A 26,850-nucleotide genomic window follows, 5' to 3' on the forward strand; every position below is an offset into this window, starting at 1 on the left:
TCCCTCTTCCTCTCCGGCTCCTTCCTCTCTGTCTTTCTCAGAGCAAAGGGATATTTACAGAGAGAGCGCCTCAGCCAGACTGCCCTACCTTATTAGGAGCTCAGCTTGTTGTCAGCACTTCTGTCCCTACAGGACAGTGGTCCATTTCTCTGCGCTCAGATGAGACAAACAGATGGATGACTGGCGTTTCTATACTGTGCTGTAAATGGATGGGAGCTCACAAGACACCAGGTTGCGGACCCTCGCAACTTCACCCACAAGTCCACTGTGCTTCCCTGGCTGTTCACCCAACAGACGTAACCACTAATCTCTATCATGTCAGTCACTCATGAAGTAGTGAACACCTGGATCAACGTCACAGTCCAAACAAATCGTAACTCTATCTGCGTTGCAGCATTCCCATGTTAGGCTCTTTGTGTGTGAACGTCACAGTGCTGCAGCTGTTTAGTTCTCTTTTTTCTCCCCGGTGATGCAGAACATCTGGCGTGCAGAAAACTGTGCGACTGAGACTGCAGAGGCGATACAAGTGGGGACGAGTGGTGCGGGCGAAGCAACGTGCCAGGAGATCCCCAATCACAAAAGGAGTAATTTGATGCCTTCATCACTCAGTGTCTTGCCATGAATCCCTGGGAACATCATCATAAAGCATCTCTCACAAAGAGGAATTTAATATAAGAAATGACTGAAGTTAATATAAATACTTAACTTAACTGCTCATGATGTGGGGGTGGATACAAAACCTTAATTTGTAGTTAATAACCAGCCAGTCACTACAAACACACTTTTTTTTTATTACGGTGCAGACATCCATTTAATATATTAGAAAACCAACATGTGAAGACAGACTACATGGAAATTTATTCAGGCGGTTATTATTCAAGACTAATATTTATACACATACAATATACATAACCATGCTCCCCTGCAACAGAGGAATTGACAATGAAAATATCTTTAACATGATAATACTTAAAACATTGCATAGCATAATAGGCTTTGATAGAACAGCAATTTCTATATTGTGCAATGACCATTGACCTTCAGCTATGGTTGGCAAAACTTCTCCCTCTGCTTGCTTCAAGACAAGCAGATGTGAGAAGGTGCTGCTCTAAACAAGGCCGTCTGTCTGGAGGACGCGAGGCCCCACAGATCCGTTATTGCTTTGCAGAGAGTAAAGTGCTGCGGTCGACTGACCTGGTTCTGTGGTCATTTAAGAGCATGGAGTGTGTCACAAAAATACAAAGTATGTGGGGAAGTGCAAAGGTGGAGAGGTAGGTGGGTTCAAACACTTGCATGTGGACTCAAACTACCCAACAGAGCTTCATGGACCTCCCTCGTCATTGGGACACTGCTGAATGTAAAGTCTGAAATGTGTTCCGTATTGGTGAATACAACAAAACCTCTACTGCAACTGTCGAGACATTGGACGGGGGTTACGACTGTGAGTGGGGGCTGTGGGGTCAACTCGTGAACGTGTGACGTGAATGTGTTCACAAACGATTAAACACTTTAAGTGGGAGCTTTAAGGACGACGTCGCCTTGTGCGTTCGTGGAATGTGCATTGAGGAAGTACGTGATGCACGCATAGGAATGTGTGTGCACATTAAGCGTTCCCCTGACGCACAGTTGCAGATGTGTGTGTGTGTGTGTGTGTGTGTGTGTGTGTGTGTGTGTGTGTGTGTGTGTGTGTGTGTGTGTGTGTGTGTGTGTGTGTGTGTGTGTGTGTGTGTGTGTGGATGCACCATCCATGGGCGTTTGGACGTTGTCAAATCTCATGATGCTACTGTGGGAGCCTTCGACCGTAGCCGCAGGCGTCGCTGCCAGATAGGGACGTGAAGGCACACCAAAGCCACTCCAACCGTTCAGGACTACAGAGAGGAATCACGTAGGACAAATCTGCTGCTTCTCTCCCCCTCTCTCCCTCTCTCTCCCGCTCTCTCTCTCTCTCGCTTGCTCGCTCTTTGGCACTGGGAGGAATGTGTGGAAGGAGGAAGGGGGGATTCCCTGCTCTTCGTGGTGTCTCTGTCTCTCTCTCCTTTCCCTCTATTTGGAGAGCTTGCTGATGACACGGATCAGTGCTCCATTTTCATCTTTAAGACGCTGGTTGTCTGCTCTCAAGTCGATCAGGACCTGGTGGCGAGAAATGGAGCTCAGCTTAAAACAAACGCATAACTGGGACCACTTCAAGACGAATCTCAAACTAATCTCCTGATAGCTCTGGACTCTGTGTTTCTGCTCACTTGTCACACCTTCTTGTAAAATTCTTAAATATTTATTGCAGATAGTATTACTGTGTACATTAACGAAGCGCTGCAGGATCTGCTTTTCCCTTTTTTCCTCTCTCTTTCTATCTCTTAAATTTTTTCCCTCTAGCTTTTCTCCATTGCACTTTGCCTGAGTAGGTGAACCCCTTTACTTGTATACGCTCCCTTATCATCTTTGGGGGGGGATTGTTGCTTTATTCTGCCTTTATTTAGTGAGTAGAAAACTTCAAACATATGAAAAAAGATATAAAACTAACCTGAACAGTCTGCTTTGCTTTCAAGCCATCAGAAGTTAACATATTGGAGATTACGTAATATGGAGTAGCCAAAGAAAGGTCAGCAGACATGAGTGATCAGGTAAAGTAATTAAAGGGCCACTCAAGGTTTGTTACGAGCCCAAAACTATGATGTTTGACGACAAATAACTGCCACGGTCTCGTAACTTTGGTCGTGGAATGCTGCGAGAACAACAAGCAGAAACACGGACAACCTAAACTTTCTGGATGCTGACTTGGAGGAGGGATGGAGGAGTTGTTTAGCAGGACACGGGCCTTAATGGAAAGATGTCACATGAAACTAGAACCTGGAAAAACAAAACTGAATTTACGCTCTCATCCAACATGCCTGTGTAATTAAAGCCGACAGACGATTTACGTCTCCGCAGCCGCCGTGTCATTTCACATCCAAAATTATGAGCGCGCGGGGGCGGACGCGTCACGGCAGAAACATCCATATGAGGAGGCAGCCATTAGGCCCCGATGAACGGAAACAGCTATTAATGTGATATACGGCCAAATGAACCTGCGAGGCGAAACGTAAACACGGCGGCAGGAGCGAGCAGGGCTGTGGATAGATAGAGGGCGGCTGCACGGGGCTCAGCTGCTCCAACGCGCCTTTTCACCGCCGATGGCTGCGCAAGCGAAGGCGGGAGCATGCGGAAAAAGTGTGTGGTGTGGCCATGAAAGGCTCGTCTCCTCACCTTCAGCTCCTCCTCCAGCTCCGCCATGCGCCGCTCCAACATCCTCCGCTCCTAAGGCCGGCCGGGTGGTGGTGGGTGGGTGGGGGGTGGGGATGTGTAGGGGTGGCAGCAGAGAGAAGTGACAGGGGGGGAAGGAGGGTGGGGGAAAAAGAGCAAAGATGGCAGAGTTAAGTGAGGAAGTGGTGAGGGAGAGGGGGGAGAGAGAGAGAGAGTCAACAGAAAGCAGGGGGTGGGCTGTGGGGTGGGAGGATGAAGCTACGACAACGGCATGACTCCTATATTAGTGTGTGTGTGTGTGAGTGTGTGGAGGGGGGATTACCTTTCTCTCCAGCTCCAGCTTGGCGGAACAGTCACTGAAGCGCTCCTGTCTCTGTGGGACAGAACAGACCGGGTATCATCATCATCATCATCATCATCATCATAATCATCACCGTCATCATCATCATCATCATGTTTTCAGCCATGTCGGTTTGTGGAGCATTATTTGGAAAAACATTACATTTCAGTACCAGTCAACCAGATGGTGACGCTGTCATAATCCCTTTTATAGCCAGATAACTGTTCTCTTTGTTTTTACTCTGAATTGCTGTGTGACCATGGCAACAGTCATAGCAACAGCTGTTCCACTTGTCCGACTCACCTGTGTGGCCTTTTCCAGATCCAACCTGGTCTGACCGACAGTCCGCTGAGTGTCCTGCAGCTGAGACTGGAGCTGGCTGTTCTCTCTGGACACCTCCTCAAACAACTGAAACACACACACACACACACACACAGACATAAATAACAGGGATGACTATGGAAAATTGATTTAAAGTCCAAAGTCTGCCTGCTGACCTTCTTGTAATCCTTAGTCTCAGAGCCTCTTTGGATCCAGTCGTTACAGGATATGTCTGATCTGTGTGGATGTGGAGGTCAGAGGTCAGAGGTCAGAGATACTGCTATCATAGTCACTGTGCTGACAACATGAAGAAAAGAGGGCTGATGGAGGAGGTCTAAAGTCTGGATTCATACCTGGAGCTCAAGCGCTGCACTGTCTGTAAACACAACACGAGACATTGAGTTACAAATTGAAGTTACAAAGTCCACTGAGACCGAGACCGACACCCACACCCACACACACACACCCACACACCTGTGATTCCAGTCCACTGCATGAGAACTCTTCCTCTCCGCTTGGATAGTTGTCATCATTCTGGACATAACAGAGGGAGCACAGCGTGTTTTCACTCAGTTAGCTTTAAACGCGTCCGCTCCCTTTTTATGTGCTTTTTTATTGCTGCTGCGTTTTTGTATTTGTTATTCTATTCAATGTAAAAAATCATTTGGAACGAAGCACTTTGTTATTTATGCTGCATCACTTTTCCAGACGTATGAATCGTAAATCGGCCTTTTCCGTCTCACCTCTCCGGTCCTCTGCGGCTTCCTGCTGGCCCGAGCCAGCCTGCGTTCCCGGCGCTCCCGGGCCCATCGCTCCGTCTCGCTCTCCCCCGTGCTGGCCTCCGTGTCTGGGAGAGGAAGCCAGACAGCCGTCATGTCAGTCCAAAATCACCTTTCTTAAAAACAAGTGGAGCAAACTGCGCCGAGACGTGGCAGCAGCACGTACCTTTCCTGTCGGCGGTCTGAGGTCGCGGAGTTCCAGCGGGCTGCGTGAGGCCCAGCAGGTCGGACTTCTGCAGACTGGCAATGCGAGACCTCCAGCTCACTTCCTGTTAACACAGTATTCCCCCGCTATGTGATATCGCCCGAGATGATGTAAGAGCAGACAAGGCAGACTTATGAATCGTGAAATATGGCTCTCACCCCCTCCTCGGCCTTCTTGGCCTTGGCTTCCTTCTCTTCCTCCTCCTTCTTTTCCCTCCCTTTGTTGTCCATCTTCATGGTCATCATGGTCTTCTCCGCCTCCTGCAGCTCTGTTAGTGTGACCCCCTTGTTATCAGGGTTGGGGAGGGTTACTTCAAATATGTATTCCGGCGAATCACAATATCAAACTTTCTGTTACGTCAATGTCAAATACGCAAAAGACGAGAACAAATATCAATAAGACGACTTTACTTTAATTTCAAATAGCAAATTCTGGGCCGGCCCCTCATCAGCGTGTCTGTTTGTTTTGTATCCTGGTTACAGAACGTTATAATATTCAGTTACTCCTCCAGGTATGTTTGCGTGCTTATGAAGGAGAGATAACAGCCCAGAGCCTCACACACAGAATCAAAGGCGCCTGGTCGGCTGCTCGTGTCGGCGTTTGGTACCTGAGTGGAGCGGCGGGATTGCCGTGCGTGTCGGGATCGAGCCTTCCTCTGCGCCTCGGCCTCCTCGTCGCGCACCGGCGTCAGGTAGGACCTGCACGTCATCAGATCACACGCCGTTTAAACCAAAGGCCCCTTCTCACGTTTGTATAACTGCGTCTGCACGGACTCACTTGCGCCTCTGCTTGGTCTCGGTCTCGCCCGCCGTCGTGCTCTGAGAGTTGAAGGTGGTGATGGCGGACGGCTCCTTCTTTTCCGTCTGTTCCTGAGGAAGTCTTACGGAGGAGAGAGGGAGGGACAAGCGGTGAGACCGGTGAGGAGGAGAGGACGTGTTGGTCTGTCTGATTAACAGGAGGAAAGTGTAGTACCTCTGGGGGACGACGTTATTGAGGCGGCTCAGTCCGACAGAGGTCGTTCCTGTGCTAGCTGAGGTCACGGTGGGGTCGTCCAGTCTCTTTCCATAGGATGAGCTGGACATGAGACCAAAGCCAGTTGAAATTGTGAACATAGAGCCTTTTTGTTTGGTTTTTACAGCGGCACATGCATTAAGCTGTGACACACACTCTGTCTTTCTCTCCAACACACACACAAAGAGGGAGAGAGAGAATAAGTTTAAGATGGGCAGTGAGCGGCGTGACTGACCTGTGAGGCAAAGCGGGGTTGGAACTAGTGAACTCATTCCCTGATTGACTATGGAGGCGCCGAGAGTAAGAGGAGCTACGGCTTACGTACGGCCAGCTGAGAGAGAGAGAGACAGATATATAGACAGACAGACAGACAAACACCCAGACAGACATAAACACAGACACCCAGACAGACAGGGTGACGAGGGCACGTTTGGAGTGAGGTGGATAAACACATTGTGGCTTCTGGAGCATGTGTGTGTGTGTGTTTGTGAGGGAGTGTGGGCTCACCTGTTGGTGTTGTCAGGGCTGTTGTCTGGAATACTGAAAAGCCTACGTGTCGGGATGGGCGGGACCCGAGCGAGTTTTGGCTCCTGCTAATCAAAGAGCAAAATTCCTCTTTAATTAGTCTGATATTGGCCCGTCATGTTGGATGTTATGAAAGAACGGCTGTAATTCCCGGGATCACGCGTGTGCCTGCCTGCTGTGTGGGAGTGTGTGTGTGTGTACCTTGGTGTCGGCCTCGGAGCTGAGCCGCGGGCTGGAGGCCGAGCGGCTCATGCCTAATCCGGACTCTGCCGGCCTGCTGGAGTCCTGGTTGGAGTCGGAAAGCCCGGCCGTGCCCAGAGTCACCGAGCTGCCCGCCTTCCGCAGGGACGTCCTCCAGGAGCCCGGGGCCTCGCTGGGAGCAGCTTTGCTCGCTTCCTGCTACAAAACAAACCTCAGTTATATTTTATCTGTCAATCAGAGCAGCGAGGAGTATGAGTGACACACCGAGCGTCTCACCTTCTTCCCCTGGTTGGTGCTGGCTGACATGGAGGTAGCGTGGAGAGTGGTGTTGCGTTTGTTGTTCAAGTTGTTTATGATCTCTCGATTCTTTGCTTTCTCTGCAACCGCACAAAAGGTCAGCAATTCAGAAATCATTCAGGGCCTCGTAAAGCTGATAAATACTGATAGCGCAACAAATATTCCCTCACCAGATTCGGCGTCACTCTCAGATTCGCTCTCCTCCTCTGAACTGGAGCTGCTGGAGGCTTTCGTCTGGTTCTGTCCCGCTGGGGGGGGCGCCGCCGCTGCCGCCGCCGACACCGCCGACACCGCCGTTCCCGGCGCCTCCTCCTCCTCCTCCTCGGCCGGGCTGCTCTGCAGGGCGGGGGGAGGGTGCTTCTCCCGCTCGTGGAGGCAGATCTTCTCCTTGCTGCTCATACGAGAGATAGAGGTCCTGCAGGGGCGGGGCCAAGGTGGAGGTGGAACGACAAGGTGGCATGCAGGAGCCGATCAGTGCGGGCGATCATTCCACGTGCAGCCAAGTTAGAGCCAGCGCGTGCCAGACAGCGAATCAGTGGGCGGGGCGGCGCCTGGGCGCTTTGGGACTTTCTGAACGCTCCATCACTGTTTTAGCTGTATGGTACTTCAACGCAACACGTGTGTGACAACGGGACACTCGACAGCGACACAACGACCACACACACACACAGCAGAAGCAGTAAGTGTGTCCCAGCCAATACAGACACAGAAATACACTCCATTGCCAGTTTATTAGGTCACTAGTTTGCGTACTTGACTGTCCACTGCTCTAACATCGTTCTTATTCATACAGATGTTGACCAATGAGTTTTAACCTAAACATGCAAACCTAAAATTCCATTGTTGCATTTTAAATAAAGTTTCTACCCATAAACTTTGATATTACATTTGGAAGTAGGTTTACAAACGTGTTGGCCTGGCATTTCTGGTTCAAACTGTTGGCCTAATTGTGCGCGAGCTCATTGTCCTCTTTGTATCGCGGCCGACAGATGACCCGAGACGGCGTTACTATGGTGACGCACACAGGCGCCAGGGATTGGCCCCCTGGTTTTGTTTCTAACATCCAATTATAGCCTATGGAATTATAAATAAATCCTGAACGGTTCATATGAATACGAATCATTATCTTTGAAAAATTCCAGGACTTTGGCGCTCCTGTTTTATTCCCACAGGTCGGGAATACAGGATTTCTTAATTCCAGGATTTAATTCCAGGACTCTATGATCCCTGATTGTCGCCATAAACATTAACTTTCTTTCTATTTACTTTCTTGGCGTGATGCACAACATTTTTGGTTTTAGATTGCATGTTAGTATTTTGCTCTATTACACTTTGTTGAGTGAACACACACACACACACACAGTTACAGTTAGTACGTTGAAATCCTGGCACTGTGGACGTTACACCTGCATGCAAACTACTGGCACACACTGATCTCAGAACAGCCTAGCACGTGACCCCCCCCGACCCAAAAAAAACACACACATATTCACACACCCATACGCATGCTCACACACCATCACATTGGCACTGACCTGCGTGTGCGGACTGGTACCATGGAGATTGGCGGACTGGTCTCAATAACATGAGTCTGTTTCTCCTTCTCGCTGCGTAACTGAAGGAGGAATATAAACACACACAAACAGAGAACATTCAGCGCTGTGGTGCCATCAATCACAACAGGTTTATCTGACCGGGTGAGGCGGCGAGCGTACTGCATTTTGTTTCTTCTGCAGCTCCTCCAGAGCGTCCACTAGGTTCTCATCCGCCACATCCAGAGGCGTTTGGCCCTACAAGGACATTCACAGTGCATAATCAGAGCATGTGACCACTGGCAGGGGCAAAGGATGGGTGTGTGTGTGTGTGTGTGTGTGTGTGTGTGTGTGTGTGTGTGTGTGTGTGTGTGTGTGTGTGTGTGTGTGTGTGTGTGTGGTTTCATTCCCCTCCCTCACCACGTTGCTGACGGCGGTCATGTCACACATGTTGTCGACGAGCAGGCTGCACACCTCCTCCTGACCCCAGTGAGCCGCCGCGTGCAGGGATGTCCAGCCGTCTGTGTCTCTGCTGTCCACATCTATCCTGCACTGCAACAGCACCCTGAGCGCCGCAAGCAAGAACGGGGGGGGGGACAAAGGATGGGTTGGGGAGACGAGAGATGAATAAGTGGATTAACAAACCCATATTTTGCTCTTTATTAGTTTTGTTCCCTTTGTTGTGTTTGTGCAGACGGCTATTTTCGCATGTGTGTGTTTCCAGCGCCGTCGGTTTGTCATGTTTGAAGACGAGCTGTGGGTGGGACGGCTGTCTCTAAATCACTGCTGTCCGCCAGGCACCGTCTAGAACATTTACACTTGCAGCGATGCGTTGTCCTAGCAACAGGCAACACAAGCAGGCTCAGCAGGTTGTAGGTTTGATTTTTTAGGGATTTTCGATAGAGATTCTTGGTGAAAGAGCAGAATAAGAGCTGACGGTTGGCTCTGGTGTGTGTGTGTGTAGGTTGACGCTCACTTCAGCACTTCGATGTAACCCTTGGTGGCAGCCACGTGCAGAGCGGTGGCCTTGGTGTTGGGGTGAGGAGTGAGCGTGCCGCCTCCTGCCAGGACGGCCGTGGCATCCTGCAGCATGATCCTCTCCTCCTCCTTGCGGGCCTTGTCTACGTCTATTCCTGTAACACACACACAAACACACAGCCGCAAAGGTCAACGGAAAATTTGATTAAATACTTTAGGCTGTATATTGTTTTGTCAGAGTCGCTCTATCTCGTGTGTATTCAGCCAGAAAGCTCAGTGCGCTTCAGAGCGATGAAGGTCACAGTTTGTTTGCGGTCGTCCTCGTCTGGTTCTATCTGTGCTGCTGGGAGCTAAACATATACTTCATAATGTCACGGCCTGGAAAGATGGAGGGCGGCGATTTGGAGGTTTGGAATTTGGAAGTAGGATTTTAAACATTTCCTCATAACAATTGACCAATAGATGCCAAAGCTCCAGAGAACCACTGAGCATCAACTGCATCCATCACAGACTCATTACTTATTTTGGATAATAGGACAGCACAGTGACACTTGACAGTGACACTCCCATGATATGGGAGTTGAACCCGTGAAGCCTCACCTTGCTTTTTGATTTCGCCCTTCAGGAGTCTTTCCATGACGTCTTCTGTAGCCACATCCAGAGGAAGCTCTCCTTCGCTGTTCACCGCCCCGACGTGAGCACCGTGTTCGATCAGGTATCTGCCACACAAACACACACACCGTCTGTGTGCATACAACATGACACTTACAGTCCATGCGACGTGTCTGCTCAAACCGTCTCCACTCACTTGGTGATCTGGATGAAGCCGCAGGAGGCGGCGGCGTGCAGAGGAGTCCAGCCCTCGTTGTCCCCTCTGTTAACTTCACTGCCGCTTTCCACCAGGAACTGCACCATCTCAGCATTTTCATCAATACAGGCCTACACACACACACACACACACACACGATTGGTAGCTTACTGGCTTACAAGTGTTTTCTGTTTGTTGTTTATCGTCATCGTTTCCATTAGCTCACACACAGAAAACACAACACATGTGAGTCAGAATCCCGTTTCCACACCGAAACCCTCACTTGTTTTTTAAAACATTAGAAATCCAGCAAAGCAAAACCGAGTCTATACTGTCGACTGGTCTTCATGTATCTTTGTGGAGTGCTGCTAAAAGCCCTGAAGTGCTACCCAAAACATTCAGTTTGAGCAACGTTCCTCTTCAGCAGTTTTCCCTGAAGCTCCGTCCAACAACATGGACCCCATGAGGGCGGTGTGCTGGGACGGGATGCTTGAGTTTAAGCAAAAGGGAAATCAGTGTGTGTACAAGAGGACATAAACAGCTCAAACAGCTCTAACTTACAATAAATGACAATACTGCACGTGTCTCCCAGATGAGAACAACAGCAGAAGAAGAACGACCCATGATGGACGACCATTTGTGTTTTTGTGATTTTACGACTATAGTGTGAGAAAGTGACAGCAGCTCATCAATTACACTGCGACGGATCACAGCTAGTTCCCGTGTGTGTCTGCACATGTCCATCAGGCCTAACTAAGGCCACATAAGAGGCTTTGCTTTGGAGTTAAATCAACTAATCACAAAGCTGCTTCTAGTCCCCTCCCCCCCTCTTAGATGAGCCGGTCTGTGGGCCCAGGTGCTGCTGTGCGTGAAGCAGAATGGCTCCATTTAAAAAGCCTCAAAATGAGGTTTGCAGAAGTATATTCAGGAGCCAAACCGGCTGTGATCATGCAGCTGAGGGGGGCGGGGGGGGGGACCCTCTTAACAAGTGGGTGCTCAGAGCTGAATGAATGAACAGAAGGCGCCACTCGCACCCTCACTCACTCACACACACACACACACGCACGGCGTCCCTGCAGAATCCTTCACTGGTTCATCAAGTGACTCATTGTGGAGATCGGCCTTAACAACGACAGGCTATGCTGTTTGAGGAATTTTTTCCATTTCTTCACCCGAAATCCCCAAAGTCATTACCATGGGGATTTGGCAAAGGGATGGAAAGACACGGGAGAAAGGGAGAGAGAAACAGAGAGGAGGAGGAGGAGGAGGAGGAGGAGGAGCAGGGGGGTAAAGGAGAACGAGGTGGAAGAGAGAGAGGGGGGGGGGGGCAGAGAGGCTTTGGATGGAGAGGATGGAAAGTTTGGAGAGTGTGGGCCTATATTTAATTCTGGTTGCCAGGCAACCAATGAGCAACAGGGGAGGGAGGGATGGGCAGAAGGAGAGGGGACCACACTGGGTGACTAAGGTCCAACATGTGGATCAACCATAGGATGACACAAGGCACGGCCACAGTCCCTCACTCGCTCGCTGGCTCAGCTCACAGCTCCATCACATCAGAGCTTCTGGTGCCGATCAGGAGGAAAAAGACACTCATCTGAGCATGAGATCACTGAGTGAAAACGGGCCAGCTGCACCGTTCAGCTCCTGTGACCAGGAACAGCACACAATCTTTCACATCGTCAAGTGCTGTCAAATAGCATTATTCTACAGTCAAATCCACCCCAGTGTGTGTGTGTGTGAGTGTGTGTGTGTGTGTGTGTGGGGGGGGGGGGGACATCCATGTGTTTATGACAAGCGGCATCATAAAAGCAGAGGAAATAGTGCATCACCAGGAGCCTGTGTGACAGTGATGTTGTCCAGACTGGAGCTGCTCCTCTGTGTTATGACTGAGGTGCAGGGGAGGAGGAGGAGGGACGAGCTGGAGGACTGCAGCCTATTTGGGACATGCTGGTGTTTAGGACTTCAAATGGCTCTGACTGAATGATAAATGTGACCAATTGTTTACTCTGTCACAATAAGCCCCTATGAGTGTCTGAACAATGTCGTTCTAAGTGAATTCCTGTGGTAGAAACTAATTGCAGATGAGATTATGAACATATTCACTGAGATGGGCCCAATAAAGGAACAACAAACCGAACCCTTCGAGCTTGTTCGGGTCTAAAACGGTCCCACATGCTCCAGGGTGACCCGCTTAGACCGCCTGCTCCACTTTCCTCACCCCGAGAGGAACAAACACAACTTTCAAAGCAACACGCTAATTAACTAACACAAGCCAGAAAAGACTGAAGAACTTTCGAAAACAAAACCAAAAACGGGCGAAGACACGCGTGGACGGTAACGGGAAGCTTTATGTGCCTCTTATCGACAATTCCTCCCCGCTAAACTTAAGTTTATGTGACTTTCCTGGAGGAGTAACTTAGTTTGGGTTGTGTCGCTGTAGTTTGATGCTCAGACAGACAACAGGCGGCTCCAGTGTTTTACTTATACACGCACAAGTCAACTTAGTTTTGACTGTAAACTTCTTACCTGGTGCAACGCTGTCAGCCCGTCTATGTTGGCGTGGTTGATGTCAGCTCCTTGGCGGAGCAGCGCCGCCACCTCCTCCCGGTCTCCGGCGGAGCAGGCAGCCATAAACACGGCTCCCTGGGCGAACCGGACTTTCGCCCGTCGCGTCCCCGAACCGCTCATAGTTTCCCGGGTATCCGATCCCGTCCGGTCCGTTTCTGAACCAAACCATCGCTGCAGCTGATCCTGCCGACGTTGTTTGGCAGCTTCGGACCGGGAATGGTCAGTGGCCGCCATCTTCCTTGGTCTGTCCCGAGATTCAGCTCATTGTGCGGCGAGAGACGTAGCGGATGGTTTGGATGGAGCTCTCGACGGGCTGCGCCCCCTGGTGGAGAAACACTGGAAACGGAGGCAGGAACTTCACGAACATACTTGTGGCAGTCATGTCATGTGCTGCCTTCAGGTGCTCTTCGTAAATCCCTAAACCAATGTCCTGACAGCTTCGCCGAACATATTAGTTTATTGTAAATGAACAAATGCAAAATCAAATCAAATGCAAATGTCACAATTTAAGTTAAAAGTGAAGGTAACCTTAATATTTGTCTTTAATTCCAAACAGATTACATAACAAGAAAGGACGTAGCTTTTCATGTAAAAAGCCCCGTTCAAGAAAGCTTCCGTATTTCCCGTCCTGATATACTGTACTTGAAGAGGCCAGGCTGAGCATTGTTTTATATTTGATTAAAAGGTCCTTGCTAATCAGTGGATGGATATGATTAGATTGTCGTGTTTACTGTTCCACAGACTATCACATCACTGTATTAACTGTATGAAGGGTATTTTGTAAATTAAGTTTGAATCGTTGTGTATGATTGCTTGAATAAGTTAGCAGAAAGTTTGAACAGCAACAAGAAATGACTCAGTTTATCCCACAGTTCATACTAAACACCAGTTTATTTCATGATCATGCAAACATTATTGCCTGCAATGCAGCCATCCTAAATGCAACTATAAATAACGGATGTATGAGTATGAAGCACAACTATGGTATGGCATCGAAATCCCCAATTATCGATTTACATATAGAATTAAACTAAATTAGTTGTAAGCCTCGACTGCCTCCAGCAGTGAATGTTGCAAAATAGTTAAAATTCCATTTGTACAAACAACAGGGGCGAGAGAGAGAGAGAGAGAGAGAGAGAGAGAGAGAGAGAGAGAGAGGGAGAGAGACTAGCTTTTAAAGAATTAGGCAAGCTATTACCTGAGCAATATGACTTGTCAAATAAGTAAATTGAAAAAAATATTCCTATCTTTGTCTCTTTTATAAATTAAGATTCAATTTCACCTTTGATTGATGTCCTTAAACACAGCACAAAACTCACATTAGTGTCAAAACACAAAACATACATTTAAAAGAAATTAAAACTTTCAAACTTTCAAGAATTCCAACCTTATTAAATAAATGATATCACTTAACTGTTTCGGCAAACAGATTCATATAAATAAAAATAAGATAATACTTTTAAGATAAACTGACATTTATACACATGGAAATAACACAAACTGTGTATTGGCTTAAAACACGGCATTGACACTTGCATAAAATATGGAGTGCCACTAACTACCTGTAACAGAGTTCTACCTTTATTCAGCAGTCGCTCTCCACTTGTTTGGCTGTGTGGCAGATGCTGGGAGCAGGAGAGGCTTTGAGCTCAGAACTGCACGCAACAGCACCTGTGTACTTAACTACTGGTTTGACTACATTCCACATAATACATAAATGCTTACTATGTGCATTCATGTTTGTCATGCCATGTTGTTGAGTCTGCACAGGACTGTTTGAGTACATGTACATCATATTGTAGTTAAAATCTTATTTCACCATATTAAGTTAATACATAGTATTATAATCATCATATCTACATCCATTTCATTGGAGAGGTTGATTTCATTTCACGGCAGATTTAGAATGTATAATCGATTTACAAATCAAAAATATTTCTGTATGTACTGTTAATATTGTAGCTCTGACACTCAATGTCAGCAGTTCTTAGGAGCTGCTGCTACCTTCTCCAGAATCAGGAGCAGGTGGAGTGTTAAGGCAACTGGTGTCCATGGTGAGGCCCTCTGATGAGAGGATGGATGGCGGGCGGTTGTCAGGTGACAGTGATCCAGCTTTGAAGGAGCCTTGCAGGTCCATGTTGATAAACAGCCCAGCAGACAGCAGCTGCCTCTTATACTGGTCTAACCGCATGAAAGCATCAAGGACTGAGGAGCTGCTTTCATTCACCCACATGGGAAAAAGGTTGGTGGAGCTGATCCTAGATGGGAGGGACCGATAATGGTGCAGCACCAGCTGACAGGAAAACCTGGAGAAACCGTGATCAGCAGACAGGTTTGAAGGAGGCGTTGGCTTTGACTGTGACAGTTGTCTTTTCAATGCAGCTATTGTGATGAAAGAATGCTGTGTGATCTAGATCCAATCAGAGAATTAAACTGGCCATTGTAATAGTTGCCTTGAAAGAGAAAACCGTTTCCTTTGTTGATATCTGGGAAAAATCTCTATCTGAAAATATATGTTGTGTGTGTGTGTGTATGTGTGTCACCCACCGGGCAGACACATGCTGGGAGATGTTTTTGGAAGCCTGGCGCAAAATGTGCTTCAACACTTTGATGATCTGCTCTCGAATCCACTCCACATCTTCCGGCACATATGGCAGCCACTCCAAGAGTCTACAGATGGACATACCATTACTACGTCATGGCTGTACTGGAAAATACCTTCAATGTTACTTACCTTAATCAGTCCTGTCCTGTTATAGCTGCAGATTGCTGGTTACATTTTTTATCAAATTTTAAAAAACTGTTAAATGAGAGTAAGTTCCTGTAAACATTAAAAATAAACTATATGTATTTACAAAAAATCCCTCATGAAACGAATGTCCTGCTGCGGTTGTTTATTAGACTGAATGAACTCCTACAGTACCTGACAATCAGAGACACAGCCGACTCTAGGGGGAGAGTATAGGGGAGCATCATCGCTGAAGCCATCCTGACAGGAAGCAGGTTGCTTAGCGACTGCGCCAGGCTCCTCCGCTCCATGCAGGCCTCTAAAAGAGCTGCAGAGGGAGGCAAAGAGAATCAAAATGGATTCTAATGAGGAGATACTAAATTTCACTACTATTGTAGGTACAATGCTGGACATAATGTGTGTTACAAATTACATATAGATACTATTCAGTCCACAAAACACATTCTACTGTTATCAGAACATGACATTTAGCTGCAATAAAGTCAATTCAATTTGGTGAACACCAGTGATCATTTGGACTTCAGAATTCACTGTGAATGCTTCTTCTTTCATTTGCTCTTCAGGAATGTGTTGTTACCTCTGTGCAGGGTGGGTGGAAGGCATCCAACGACATGCTCCTCTGCTGCAGGACTGGAATGAGCGATCAATGCTTCATCCTCAACATGTGGCATTTCCTCCTTTCCATCTCTTTTTTTATCAACAACATCACCACAATCATCCCCTTCCTCTCTCTTGAGAAGCATGGGTCTATGTCTAAGAGGGCCGTTGAAATTAAGCAGACCTGAATACAGAAGAAAATGTGCATTGGTTGGACAAAAAAAGTAAGCAAATTGTTCCGCAAGTACTTTTTTCTAAATTGACTCAACTCAACTAGCTTTGAAACCATGTCAGTCTATTTGATGGCGTGTTGGCACACGAAGCAGAAATTCTGGTTGCGTATCAGCATTGGCATGCAAGCAAACATCGCCTCGCCAAATCACTGGCCAGTGTGTTAGTGGTCGATTGCTCTTGGTGCTAGGGACCCGATTATGAACAAACTGAGCACAACACACTTGTTTGCAACCCAACCACCAATTCTTACCATTCCTCTTTAAAAATAGCAGAGTATCTTCATATCCCTGTTTACACATGGCCTTCATTGTCTGCACCCAAAACAAACACATTTCTTTGTTATTGCTTCAAGAATGAGGTCCAGACGGTTACTAATCAGTAAATCCTTGCATGTGTCTCTGTGTGTGTAGTGTGAAAGGACGATGTAATCAACCGTCTCACCATTGGGTCTGGGGGGAAAAGTGCCTTGGAGACCCTGTAGAGGTTGGTGAGGGTGAACTGGATGCTGGTGTTGGTGAAGCGCAGCTCGTGTATGTTGGTTGAAGTGTCTCTGGGACAGATGTCGCTCTCTCCACAGAACGGCGACACGGTAATCGTATTTTTCAACTCGTACTGAGGCAGGTTGTCCGAGATTCCTCCATCCACATATCTCTGAATAATACATAGATCCAATCAACAGAAAGCAAGAACTCATTGTAATCTTTTCATAACCTTCCTTTGAGTAAAGTGTGTGTGTGTGTGTGTGTGTGTGTGTGTGTGTGTGTGTGTGTGTGTGTGTGTGTGTGTGGCATGAATGGAAAAAGGGAACACTTGAATCAATACACAGGATATGATGGTACTACCCTGTGTATTGCTTTGTTTGTTAAGCTGTAAGCTGACACACTTTTAAACCCTGACTGGGTGACATGAGTGCTTGTCAACAGATAACATTGGAGTGACATCATTCTTTGAAATTTAACCAGCGAGGGTATGGGGACAGAACATCCACAGAGACGCAGCCAACATTGTACCATGTGCTTCTGCCATGTCGAACATTTTGGTCACAAGCCCTGCATGCAAACAACAGCCTGCAAGCTCTTAGAAAACAACTGCAAAGGCCACCGAGGGAGGGGCGGGGCTGTGGGGGCCTTAGGATTGCTCAATGCCAGTTATAAATGAACAAATAAATGGGAGTTCGTAGAATGCCACCGTGTCAAGAGATGTGACGAGTGAAACTGCATGTTCTGCTTTCCCGTTGTCATGGGACATGTTTGACAAACACGCACTCCTGAGGAAATTTAAACTAGTACTTCCACAAAAGTGTTGTTCAGAGCAAATACATTCTCGAGGAAGGGTGGTCTTTGATGAGGGTGGCCTCTACCATATAAAAGTGCCACAAGAAACCACAACAGAACACAATGAAAGGAAATACACAATTGAAACGAAGCAGCAAAGAAGATCGGTGACCGTACGGGTCAATCTACCCTGCAATCTGTCATTTAACAATACAAGGAAAAGGCATGCGGGCTGAAAGTACTCAAACTACTCACCACTCCCTGCAGGGTAGGAGGAATAAGGCCACAGTATACAGGGATGTAGGCACTGCAGACACAAGCCTAAATAAAAGAGTTTTAACTTAGTGCATTGTTATAAAATGTGAAAACAACAATACTGCCTCAATCCTTTTGGCCATCACACATGTTTACATATTTACACTGCTAATAATAATCTACTGAACAGAATAAATACACACACAAGACACAATACACACCTGCACCAGCTCCTCTTTGCTGTTGAAGTGAGACACCAGGACATTCTCTCCATCTGACACCCGAGTTAGGGAGATTCCCAGACGCCCAGATGCCCGACGGTGGGCATCAGCAGGCAAAGTGCGTTCCAACATGTGGCGCACAATCTTCATCAGATTAAAAGAAGGATGCATGGGTCCCAGGAACCTCTTCCTCGCCTCTTTGGCAACAGCAATGATGTGTGCACCAGCTTCTCCTGTGAACACGACAAAGAAAAGGAGAGCATCAACTGGAGAAGGACACATTCAAAGGCCATTTATTGTTGTTTCATCCTTATAATAACAGACCCTTAAAGCTGCATTTGTTATTCTATTGTCTTATTTTTCCTAATGTCTTACAATATTTTTATTTAAGTGGAATAATCTACTTTTCTTTTTACCCCCAAATACCTACCAAGACACACATCAGTGACCAGACCAGCGGCGGTGAGAGCTCCAGCGGATGCTCCATATATGTGCCGGGCGTTCTGCACCAGAAAGGGGGCTCGTTCCAGAAGACAGCTGGCAACACCAACGTGGTAGATGCCCAGGAAGCCACAGCCTGCGAAGGAAATGTTCCACGGCGAGTCTAAGGGAAACATACCGGAGAACAACTCTTGAACTCTAATGACTGAATCCGAGGTCCAAGTCCGCGAAGGAAATGATATTTTAATCAGCTCGTCATCACTCAGCTGTTGTTTTTGTTTTGCTACGTAAACGTGGATTTGGTTCGCTTGCTTTTGTTAACTACGAGACGGCACTTTTTGTCCTCCGTTGCTGAAAACAGATGTTAACGTGACAATAATGAAAACTGAGAAACCAAATGTTCATTTAAGTTGAGGCGAAACTTGTTCGCAAAAGTTAGAGTTACTTTGACAACAGACCAGCTACAGAGTTGTGGGGAATGTTGTTGTCGCCTGGAGCTGTACCGGGAAGAAGGCGTGGTCTAAATTGATATGTCCAATCACAATCCACACTGATAACCACGCTATCCAATCATAAACGATGTTGATGGACCTATGCCCAATCACAGCCTACATCGCTGGAAAACACCCTCAAATCAATTAAAGGTCATTTCAGTCAAATCAAATTCACCCTGACAGCCGGTCCACAAAATGTTTACAACCCTAAACAAAAATACTTTCGATGTATCCATCACCATAAGATATTATCTTTGAAGAACTTTGTTCAGTGAGCAAAATAAAATATTGTCCTGTTTGCAAAACAGATACAATTGGCATGTTTCCAAAGTGACAGTGATTGAAAAAGAAATAGAAGAATATTTAGTGTGTGTGTGTGTTTTCAGTGTGCCTGTGTGTATCATTCCTCATCAAGTCTGAATTAATGTATGAAAGCAGTGCAGTTTCATAAGCTTAACAGTGAAATGTGAGCAGGAGGAGCTGCACTTCTGGTGTTTCTGAGAGGGAAGTTTTCATGGAACTGCAGTGAACTCAAATGCAGCCTTTATTGGCATATCATCAAAGTCAACACATCGATTTACGACCACGTTAAGATATAAGCTGCAGTTATGTGAGCGTAAGAAAAGAGTGAATCCTTTCAAAAGCTATGATGATTCCTATGGCATTAAAGGATACAGTGATAGGTGAAGACATCAGGTATGGTAGGGTCACTCCCAATGCTCACTTAGCTATAAGACAGAAGCAAACCTTATTTTTGTGATGACTATACCAGGGATTTTGTGTTTGTCATTTTTGACTAACTTATCAAGCTTTTTGTGTCCGAAAATGATCACGTGAACCCCCGAAATATAAAATCATTCCTTCTGGTATGAGAAAGGGGCATTTTCTTTGTCAGTTCTGTATCAGTACACCAATCTTATATAATTATAAAAAGTATAATTAAACTATAATTGCAGAGTGAGTGTTTGTTTGTTTCACTATAATTGGAGTGTGTGTGTCTGTCTGTCTGTTTGGAGACAGCTTTGTGGTTGCAAGCACACTGTATGAAACAGCTCAGAGAAAATCACGCACACCCACAATGATCACTATTAAACTTTGGAAACTTTGAATAGAAACTGGCCATTAACAGACCAAATTCATCCCTCAATTACACGTAGTCATTTTGTGGGTGATGTCGTGATTAAGGTTTCTACTAATGAAAACCCAGCCGAACCTTGGAAAAAATAGTGATGTCATTCATGATGGAGGATTGCTAGGGTGGTTATATTCATTTCAACTGTGACATCATTCTTGATGTCATTATGGGGGGAGCTAGGCTGCTTCCATTCATGTCTAGTGTAAATAAAAAATAATACTGCTGATTTTAATTTTGAATTAAATCCAAAGCACCCTTTGTATATCGCAGAGCCCTGAACAAATGTTTTTGACAAGTTTGGAGCTGATTGGAGGAATGGAGGAACGGTGCTTGTTGCAGCTCAATATGCACGTACACACGCCGTAATGTGTTTTGTTTTTGAAAATTGTAAAATAAAATTGACTTTGAAATGTATAATAATTTTAAATAATAATTTTAAATGTCTAACATTCCAGAATCTCATCTACAGTTGGTTAACTTCTGTAGCATTGTTTAACTGAACAACAGCAACACTTTCATCTTCACATCTTGAATCAGTTGACAGTTCAACAGTTGTTATGGTTAGAGAACACAACACAAGAAGTGGACCTGCTGTCTAAAAAAGGTAGTAGTGAATTTCTTTTGTTAATATTGATATTGCCATTGTTTTTGTTTCTTTTTTTGTTAGATAGTTCTTTTGCTAATGCTAATGCTAAGGTCAGCAAACTTGCTACCATAATAACAACATAATGTAGGTTTGCAAGCTGTTAAAGTTAAACGGTTAACTTTTAACAGTTAAAGTAAGTTATTAAATGTTATATATTCATTATAGCCTCGATGGTAAACTTTATTCCATCATTATAATCGTTTAATACTTGTTAGAACAACATTCTGCCACCTTATTTGTTTTTTAACCATTTTATCATGAACTTTTAGGAGCTTATGGTAGCTTGTTAGCTAACTGTTGTCACCATCAACAGTTGAAGAGGTTGGCATATGGAAAAAGCATGTCCTTGACCAGAAGAGGCTTAATACAGCATCTGTACGAAACCTACTGTGCAGGCCAGAGCACCTTACCCCTCAGTGCTCTGCTCCAGTTCCTGCATGAGGAGCAGATGGAGCTCACAGCAACTGAGGAGACCGCAGACGCTTTGATCGACAGATATGAGATTGATCCTACAGGTGAGTGAAAGTAAAGCGGCCCTATGTCTCCTCAGAATGCTTAGTGCTCATTCCAACCTCTACTATTACTACTACTATTACTATTACTACTGCTATTACTACTACTATTTATTCAGACACAACTGTTTACCTGGAAATCTTACTCAACCATGCAGCTCACTCTATTTACTTTAGATACGCTCGAGCCAAATTTTAAATACCTTTTCTACCTACTCCTCACAGCAGTTTGTTGTTCTTTTTGCCTACATTTTACAATTGGTGATAGGATTTTTTATTGATGGTATTGAATGAGTGAGAATGTGACTCTGTTCCTGTCCCTGGCAGCCATACAAAGCAAATGCATGACCTTTGAAGGATTCCTGAGATACATGGAGTCCAATGACTGCTGTGTGTTTGACCAGTCACACAATACTGTGTACCAAGATATGGACAAGCCTCTTTCCAGTTATTTCATCTCTTCTTCACACAACACTTACCTAACAGGAAATCAGCTGACAAGCAAGAGTCACCTGAGCGCCTATATTAGGTAAGCTATATTTATGTGTTCATCTGACAGTCCTACTGTCATTAAAAGATCTATGCACTGTTAAAATTGTAAACATGTTTACCTTTGTAGTCACCTATTGCAAAATGCAAAAATCTTACAGGAAGCATGTACTTAGATAACTCTTAATGGCTTATATTTGGTGGAATTTCGAAGTCTTATACATTTGTAAACCTAAATTACCCCTAAATGTACAGTTAGAATCTCACTGAAGAGTCCTATCAGACCTACATGAAAGTGTTTTCTGCATAATCTTTTTCTCTCTGATTTCACTGACACACTCATGTGTTGGGCCCGACAGTGAAATTGACGTTGTCCCGTGATGTGATGATTAAAGAAGGGGCCACTGGCAGCAGATGGGGTGTGTTTATGGTCTCTGTCAAAGTGCTGAACTCCTGGCCGGCTGGTCTGGTGGAAGACGCTAACCCAGTGGAAACTCTGGGTAGCTAATGAAAGGTCATCAAGAGAGGAGAACGTAGTGGTCGGAAAAGGTGACCTTTTTAACCTGATAGCCATTTCTCTCACGTGGTGTGGTGACAAAAGGGAGAGGAACGTAGTGATAGTGCAATGAAGCTTTCTGAGGCATTAAGTGTTTCAGCCACGGAAGGGTTCATTAGGAGGAGCTTCATATGAAAGCCACTGCCATCTACTGGTAAACTAGACGAAGAGGCATGGCTAAGGGGAGAATAAGGGCCGTCACTATGGTCACTGTTGTAAAATAGATGGATAGCACGTGTTCTCAACAGAAATGTGGTTCCTGTATGGGCATTAATTTTGTGTACCTTTTTCCTGACTCAATTCATTGATGGTGGCAGTGCGCTCACAAAAGGCTGTCGCTGTCTGGAGATCGACTGCTGGGATGGACCAAATGCAGACCCCATCGTCTACCACGGCTACACCCTCACCAAGAGACTTCTCTTCAAGGATGTCGTCACCACTGTGGAGCAACATGCCTTCGATGTAACAGTGCTTAGTATTTTGGAAGAAATATATTGAGTGTCATCCTAATCAGACTAATGACAATTATTGAAAATATGGGTTGAATCATGTTTTGTGGTTATTTGGTTGAAGGTTTCTCCCTTCCCCTTGATCCTGTCATTGGAAAACCATTGTTGCCTGGAGCAGCAGGAGGTCATGGCCCAGTACCTCGACTCCATCCTGGGGGACAAGCTCCTGAAAACTCCTTGTGATCACCTAACATCTGGAGAACTTCCTAGTCCAAACGTAAGTATCTTACAAGCCAAAATTGTGGTTTGCCCAGAGGGAAAGTTGCATTGACCTCCATGTGTATGTGATTGGATGTGCGGGGTACTAACAGGACCTGAAGTACAAGATCCTCATCAAGAATAAAAAGATAAAGACAGAGGAGCCTGGAGAAAGTACAGAGCAGACAGAGGAGGAGGACTCTCAAACCAAATCAAAGTCTGCAAAGCTGAAAGTAAGTCAGTGGTTAACTCAGTTAGGTGGAAGAACAGATTACATCAACATAGTTTAATATATATATACAGAAACATGTAGCTGAAGCTGAAGCCACTCAATGTCTTCCCTTTATTCTCTCCCTTTCTCCCCTGACTGTAATGATTAGAGGAGGAGGGTGATGGTGGCAGAGGGCCTTTCTGACCTGGTCATATACACCGGCTCAGTCAAGTTCATCACCTTCAGTCATTCCCAGGAATACCAAAGCATCTACGAGAACACATCTATGGATGAGAAGAAGTCTCGCGAGCTAGCCCAAACTTCAGGTAAGATTTGTCCAGGGGGCCAACGACAAAGTCTACACTCAAGATGCATGTCGTTATTGTACTAAAGTCAGATTTTAAAATCTGTATTTGTGGATTCTCTCATTCACGAGTGTCTGTGTCAGTGGAGACATTAGACTGATGCTCACTGTGGTGCCCTCTGACCCAGGTGCTGAGTTTGTTCAACACAACCAGAAGTTCCTCACCAGGATCTACCCAGCAGGCTCCAGGGTCTGGTCCACTAACTACAACCCCCAGCAGTTCTGGAATGTGGGCTCACAGTTAGGTGAGGATGACGAGAGCAGATTCACACATCCCACAGTGCAGACGTTCCTCTCAAATTTTGAAAAGATGATTTCACCCTTTATATTCTCATGGATTCACTTTCATGTCTTTCCTTACTGGTGTTGCTGTCAGTCCACCTGTCTTCTCACCAGCTCAGGCATGGGGTCCGACATGGACTGATTCCCCCACTGACACATACTGAAGACATGTTGTATTCAGTTCACACACCAATGCATACTGTAGCTTTAAACCACAGAAAAACCTTTCAATGTGCACTTATTGCACAGTCGGATACATGGAACATGACCCTGATGCAATGTCAGCAATTGGTGTAGGAACAGTGAGGCACTGAATAATGCAGCTCCTTCCTGCAGGTTGAACCCTCCGTACTACTCATTTTTATTTAAACAAGCTTTAGGCGATTGCAACATGGCTTCCATCGAACGTTTGCACCTGCTCTTTGTTTTCATATTTTTAGTTTGAACTATATATGCCTCTTGGTGTTTTGCAGTGGCTCTCAATTTCCAGACTCCAGGCTTGGCTATGAACCTCAATGATGGTCGTTTCCAGGACAACGGAGGCTGTGGCTATGTCCTTAAGCCACCAGTGCTCATGTCCAGTGACGAGAGTTTTGATCCCAACCAATACCAGCCCAGTGAAACGCCCACACAGCTGATGCTTAAGGTACAGCTGTCATCAATCACATTCAGTATTCTAACCGAGTTTTGTAATTTCAGTCAGTAAACACTTCCTAATTCATCTCCTTAGAACAAATATTTCCCCTTGAGCCTATTTACCATAAAATCAACAAAAAGTGATTGATTTTCAGCTTTCTCTGATCGTATGAATGATTTATTACAACAATGCAGCATACGTAGTTTGGCATGAGATCATTGAGGAGAGGAAAGGAACTGTACATGTCGGGGACCGGACACAGTAAAGCTCCATCAGTGCCAAGCAGGACATGTTGTGATGAGCATATGCAGGTGTGTCTTTGATCAGGGGAGGAAAGGCTCAGTGTGAGGGGACTGCAGATAAGCCTGTGTTTCCTCAGACCAGTGTAATTACAGCCCTCCTCCTTCTCCGCTTCGTCTTTGCTCATCTAGGCTCTCCTCTTCAGTCACCTTCTAAAATCCATTCCCGTGTCACACCCAATTTGTGCGTATTTGTGTGTTTGTGTGTGGTATGTGATTGTGCGTCGTTTAGGTTATCGGTGGATCAAACCTACCTCTGCCTAGAACTGGCAAACCTCTGGACCCTTTTGTCAGAGTGGATATTGAGGGAATCCCGTCCGACTCCGTCAGAAAACACACACATTCTGTTAAAAACAACTGTAAGTAATGCAACAAACAAACACACGGTGGCCTTGTTGAGACACATCAGTACTCAGTTCTACTTTCATCAGTTTTGTCAAAGCTATGAGCTACTGTTTACATTTAGAAGCCTGCATTCACTTCTTATTTTTCAGGTTCTATTCAAATTCAGAAAAGGAATTATTCTGGTTCATTTCATGTGGATTGTATTTGATTGATTCAGTTTGTTGTCTTTATAGCTTTGGCTCCTTCCTGGGAAGTTGATATGAGCTTCGACATCAGTGTGCCTGAACTCTGCCTTGTCCGATTTAGTGTACGAGACCAGGTTGCCCTTGATAAGAGTGAGTTTGTGGGCCAGTACACTCTGCCCTTCACCAGTATGAAGAAAGGTGAGCGGGGGTGAGATGAGAAGTGAAATGACATCATGCGACATTGCGACATGTCAGTGTTACCAAAGTATCGACTTAGATTCTCTGAGATTCAACAAAAACATTGGTGTGTTTCCTGTGTTTTTGAACATAGAGCACATGTTTCTACACATGTATCAGCTACATTAGCTTAGGTATGTGACTGCATGTGTTGTGACTGTCTCCTCTTCACCCCCAGGTTACCGTTGGGTGCCTCTCTTGTCCAAAGACGGATGCAGACTGGACCCAGCCTCCCTCTTCATCCTTGTCCACCTTAGTTAAATCAGTCACACACACACACACACACACACACACACACACACACACACACACACACACACACACACACACACACCTTGCTGCAGAGAAATTAAAGCTTGCATATTAACAGTAGATTGTGTTTATGTTATATTATATGTATATATTTCAAACAGCTCTGTGTGTCCTTATTTTAAACCACTGAATAGTGCTAATTAAGTTTATAAAACAGACTTTTAACCCAATTTCTGGCTTCAGATACAGGGTGCTCGTCTGTGCCACACATAGACATAAGAGCACCTCCTCTGATCAAAGAGTTGTCAACCCGCTGTATACTGCCAGCTGGTGGCAGTTGAACAATACAAAGAATATCATGCAGCCTTGCCACATCCTTCCTCTTTTTGGTGTATACGTGGGTGACTGCTTCGTGGATGTTGGATGTGTGTGTGGTGCTGGGGCTCTGGGGGATCGGTTTTCCTTTCCTTGAGCCTCTTCATCAGGCCAGAAGCAAACTTACTGTGTACTTAAATGTACAATTTAAGTCAGAAAGACTATTTGGGTTTGCAATCTATGTGTGTGTGCACACAAAGGAGAGACAGCTGGCAAATCGTTGTAGATACCCAGGAGGCCACATCCTATGAATGAGAAATGTTCTGTCAAGTTCTAAAGATTACCTATGCACCGTTCAAAATAAGAAACAAAGTAAAATGAGCAAAGGATATTTTATTTCGTTTATCAGTTTTGTATTACCGTACAAATGTGCATAAAGCGTGAAACACGGACTTTCTGTTGAATTGTAGCGTCAAACAGCGCCACTCGATGGTCAAGTAAGGGGATAGCAGGAAGAGGACACGCTGCTCCAACCCGCGTCCCGCCCAGAGTTAAAACTTTGGCGGCGCCAGTTTGGAGGCGCGCGGTGAGACCACCAGAGCAGCCAG

At 45.8% G+C, this 26,850-nt stretch overlaps 3 protein-coding genes across 9 annotated transcripts; 1 reads left to right on the forward strand and 2 right to left on the reverse strand.

The window, feature by feature from the left end:
* Positions 1-771: 771 nt before the first annotated feature.
* Positions 772-13,138, reverse strand: LOC142990867 (protein phosphatase 1 regulatory subunit 12A). Of its 7 annotated transcripts, none has more exons than XM_076140768.1 (25): positions 12,764-13,138; positions 10,238-10,368; positions 10,030-10,148; positions 9,428-9,584; positions 8,872-9,016; positions 8,635-8,709; positions 8,455-8,534; positions 7,090-7,334; positions 6,899-6,999; positions 6,623-6,817; positions 6,404-6,489; positions 6,132-6,227; positions 5,858-5,959; positions 5,663-5,764; positions 5,493-5,583; positions 5,044-5,169; positions 4,847-4,949; positions 4,645-4,748; positions 4,376-4,435; positions 4,255-4,277; positions 4,078-4,138; positions 3,884-3,988; positions 3,563-3,613; positions 3,244-3,294; positions 772-2,130 (listed from the first exon to the last, which is right to left on the reverse strand). In XM_076140768.1, exons 1-25 carry the CDS (start codon positions 13,037-13,039, stop codon positions 2,044-2,046), a joined length of 2,772 nt encoding a protein of 923 aa, XP_075996883.1. In that variant the 5' UTR covers positions 13,040-13,138; the 3' UTR covers positions 772-2,043. The 7 variants fall into 7 exon arrangements, with proteins under 7 accessions (XP_075996883.1, XP_075996884.1, XP_075996882.1 ...); XM_076140769.1 differs by having other exon boundaries at positions 6,623-6,820; positions 7,090-7,310; positions 12,764-13,137; XM_076140767.1 differs by having other exon boundaries at positions 6,404-6,486; positions 6,623-6,820; positions 12,764-13,137.
* A 656-nt stretch (positions 13,139-13,794) lies between these two features.
* pnpla2 (patatin-like phospholipase domain containing 2) lies at positions 13,795-19,070 on the reverse strand. The gene is made up of 9 exons (XM_076140773.1): positions 18,566-19,070; positions 18,136-18,368; positions 17,915-17,980; positions 16,827-17,036; positions 16,636-16,696; positions 16,132-16,335; positions 15,729-15,861; positions 15,353-15,475; positions 13,795-15,111 (listed from the first exon to the last, which is right to left on the reverse strand). The coding sequence occupies exons 1-9, from the start codon at positions 18,750-18,752 to the stop codon at positions 14,793-14,795; spliced, it is 1,536 nt and encodes a 511-aa protein (XP_075996888.1). The 5' UTR covers positions 18,753-19,070; the 3' UTR covers positions 13,795-14,792.
* A 2,179-nt stretch (positions 19,071-21,249) lies between these two features.
* On the forward strand, positions 21,250-26,009 carry LOC142989437 (1-phosphatidylinositol 4,5-bisphosphate phosphodiesterase zeta-1-like). Its single transcript, XM_076138965.1, has 11 exons — positions 21,250-21,366; positions 21,691-21,892; positions 22,726-22,870; positions 22,982-23,134; positions 23,229-23,348; positions 23,496-23,652; positions 23,819-23,935; positions 24,446-24,618; positions 25,141-25,267; positions 25,487-25,636; positions 25,854-26,009. The coding sequence occupies exons 1-11, from the start codon at positions 21,300-21,302 to the stop codon at positions 25,934-25,936; spliced, it is 1,494 nt and encodes a 497-aa protein (XP_075995080.1). The 5' UTR covers positions 21,250-21,299; the 3' UTR covers positions 25,937-26,009.
* Positions 26,010-26,850: the final 841 nt, after the last annotated feature.

The sequence above is a fragment of the Genypterus blacodes genome, unplaced genomic scaffold (assembly GCF_046128005.1).
Source record: "Genypterus blacodes isolate CSIRO-AG114 ecotype Tasmania unplaced genomic scaffold, CSIRO-AGI_Gbla_v1 ptg000015l_1, whole genome shotgun sequence".
NCBI classification, from domain to species: Eukaryota; Metazoa; Chordata; class Actinopteri; order Ophidiiformes; family Ophidiidae; genus Genypterus; species Genypterus blacodes.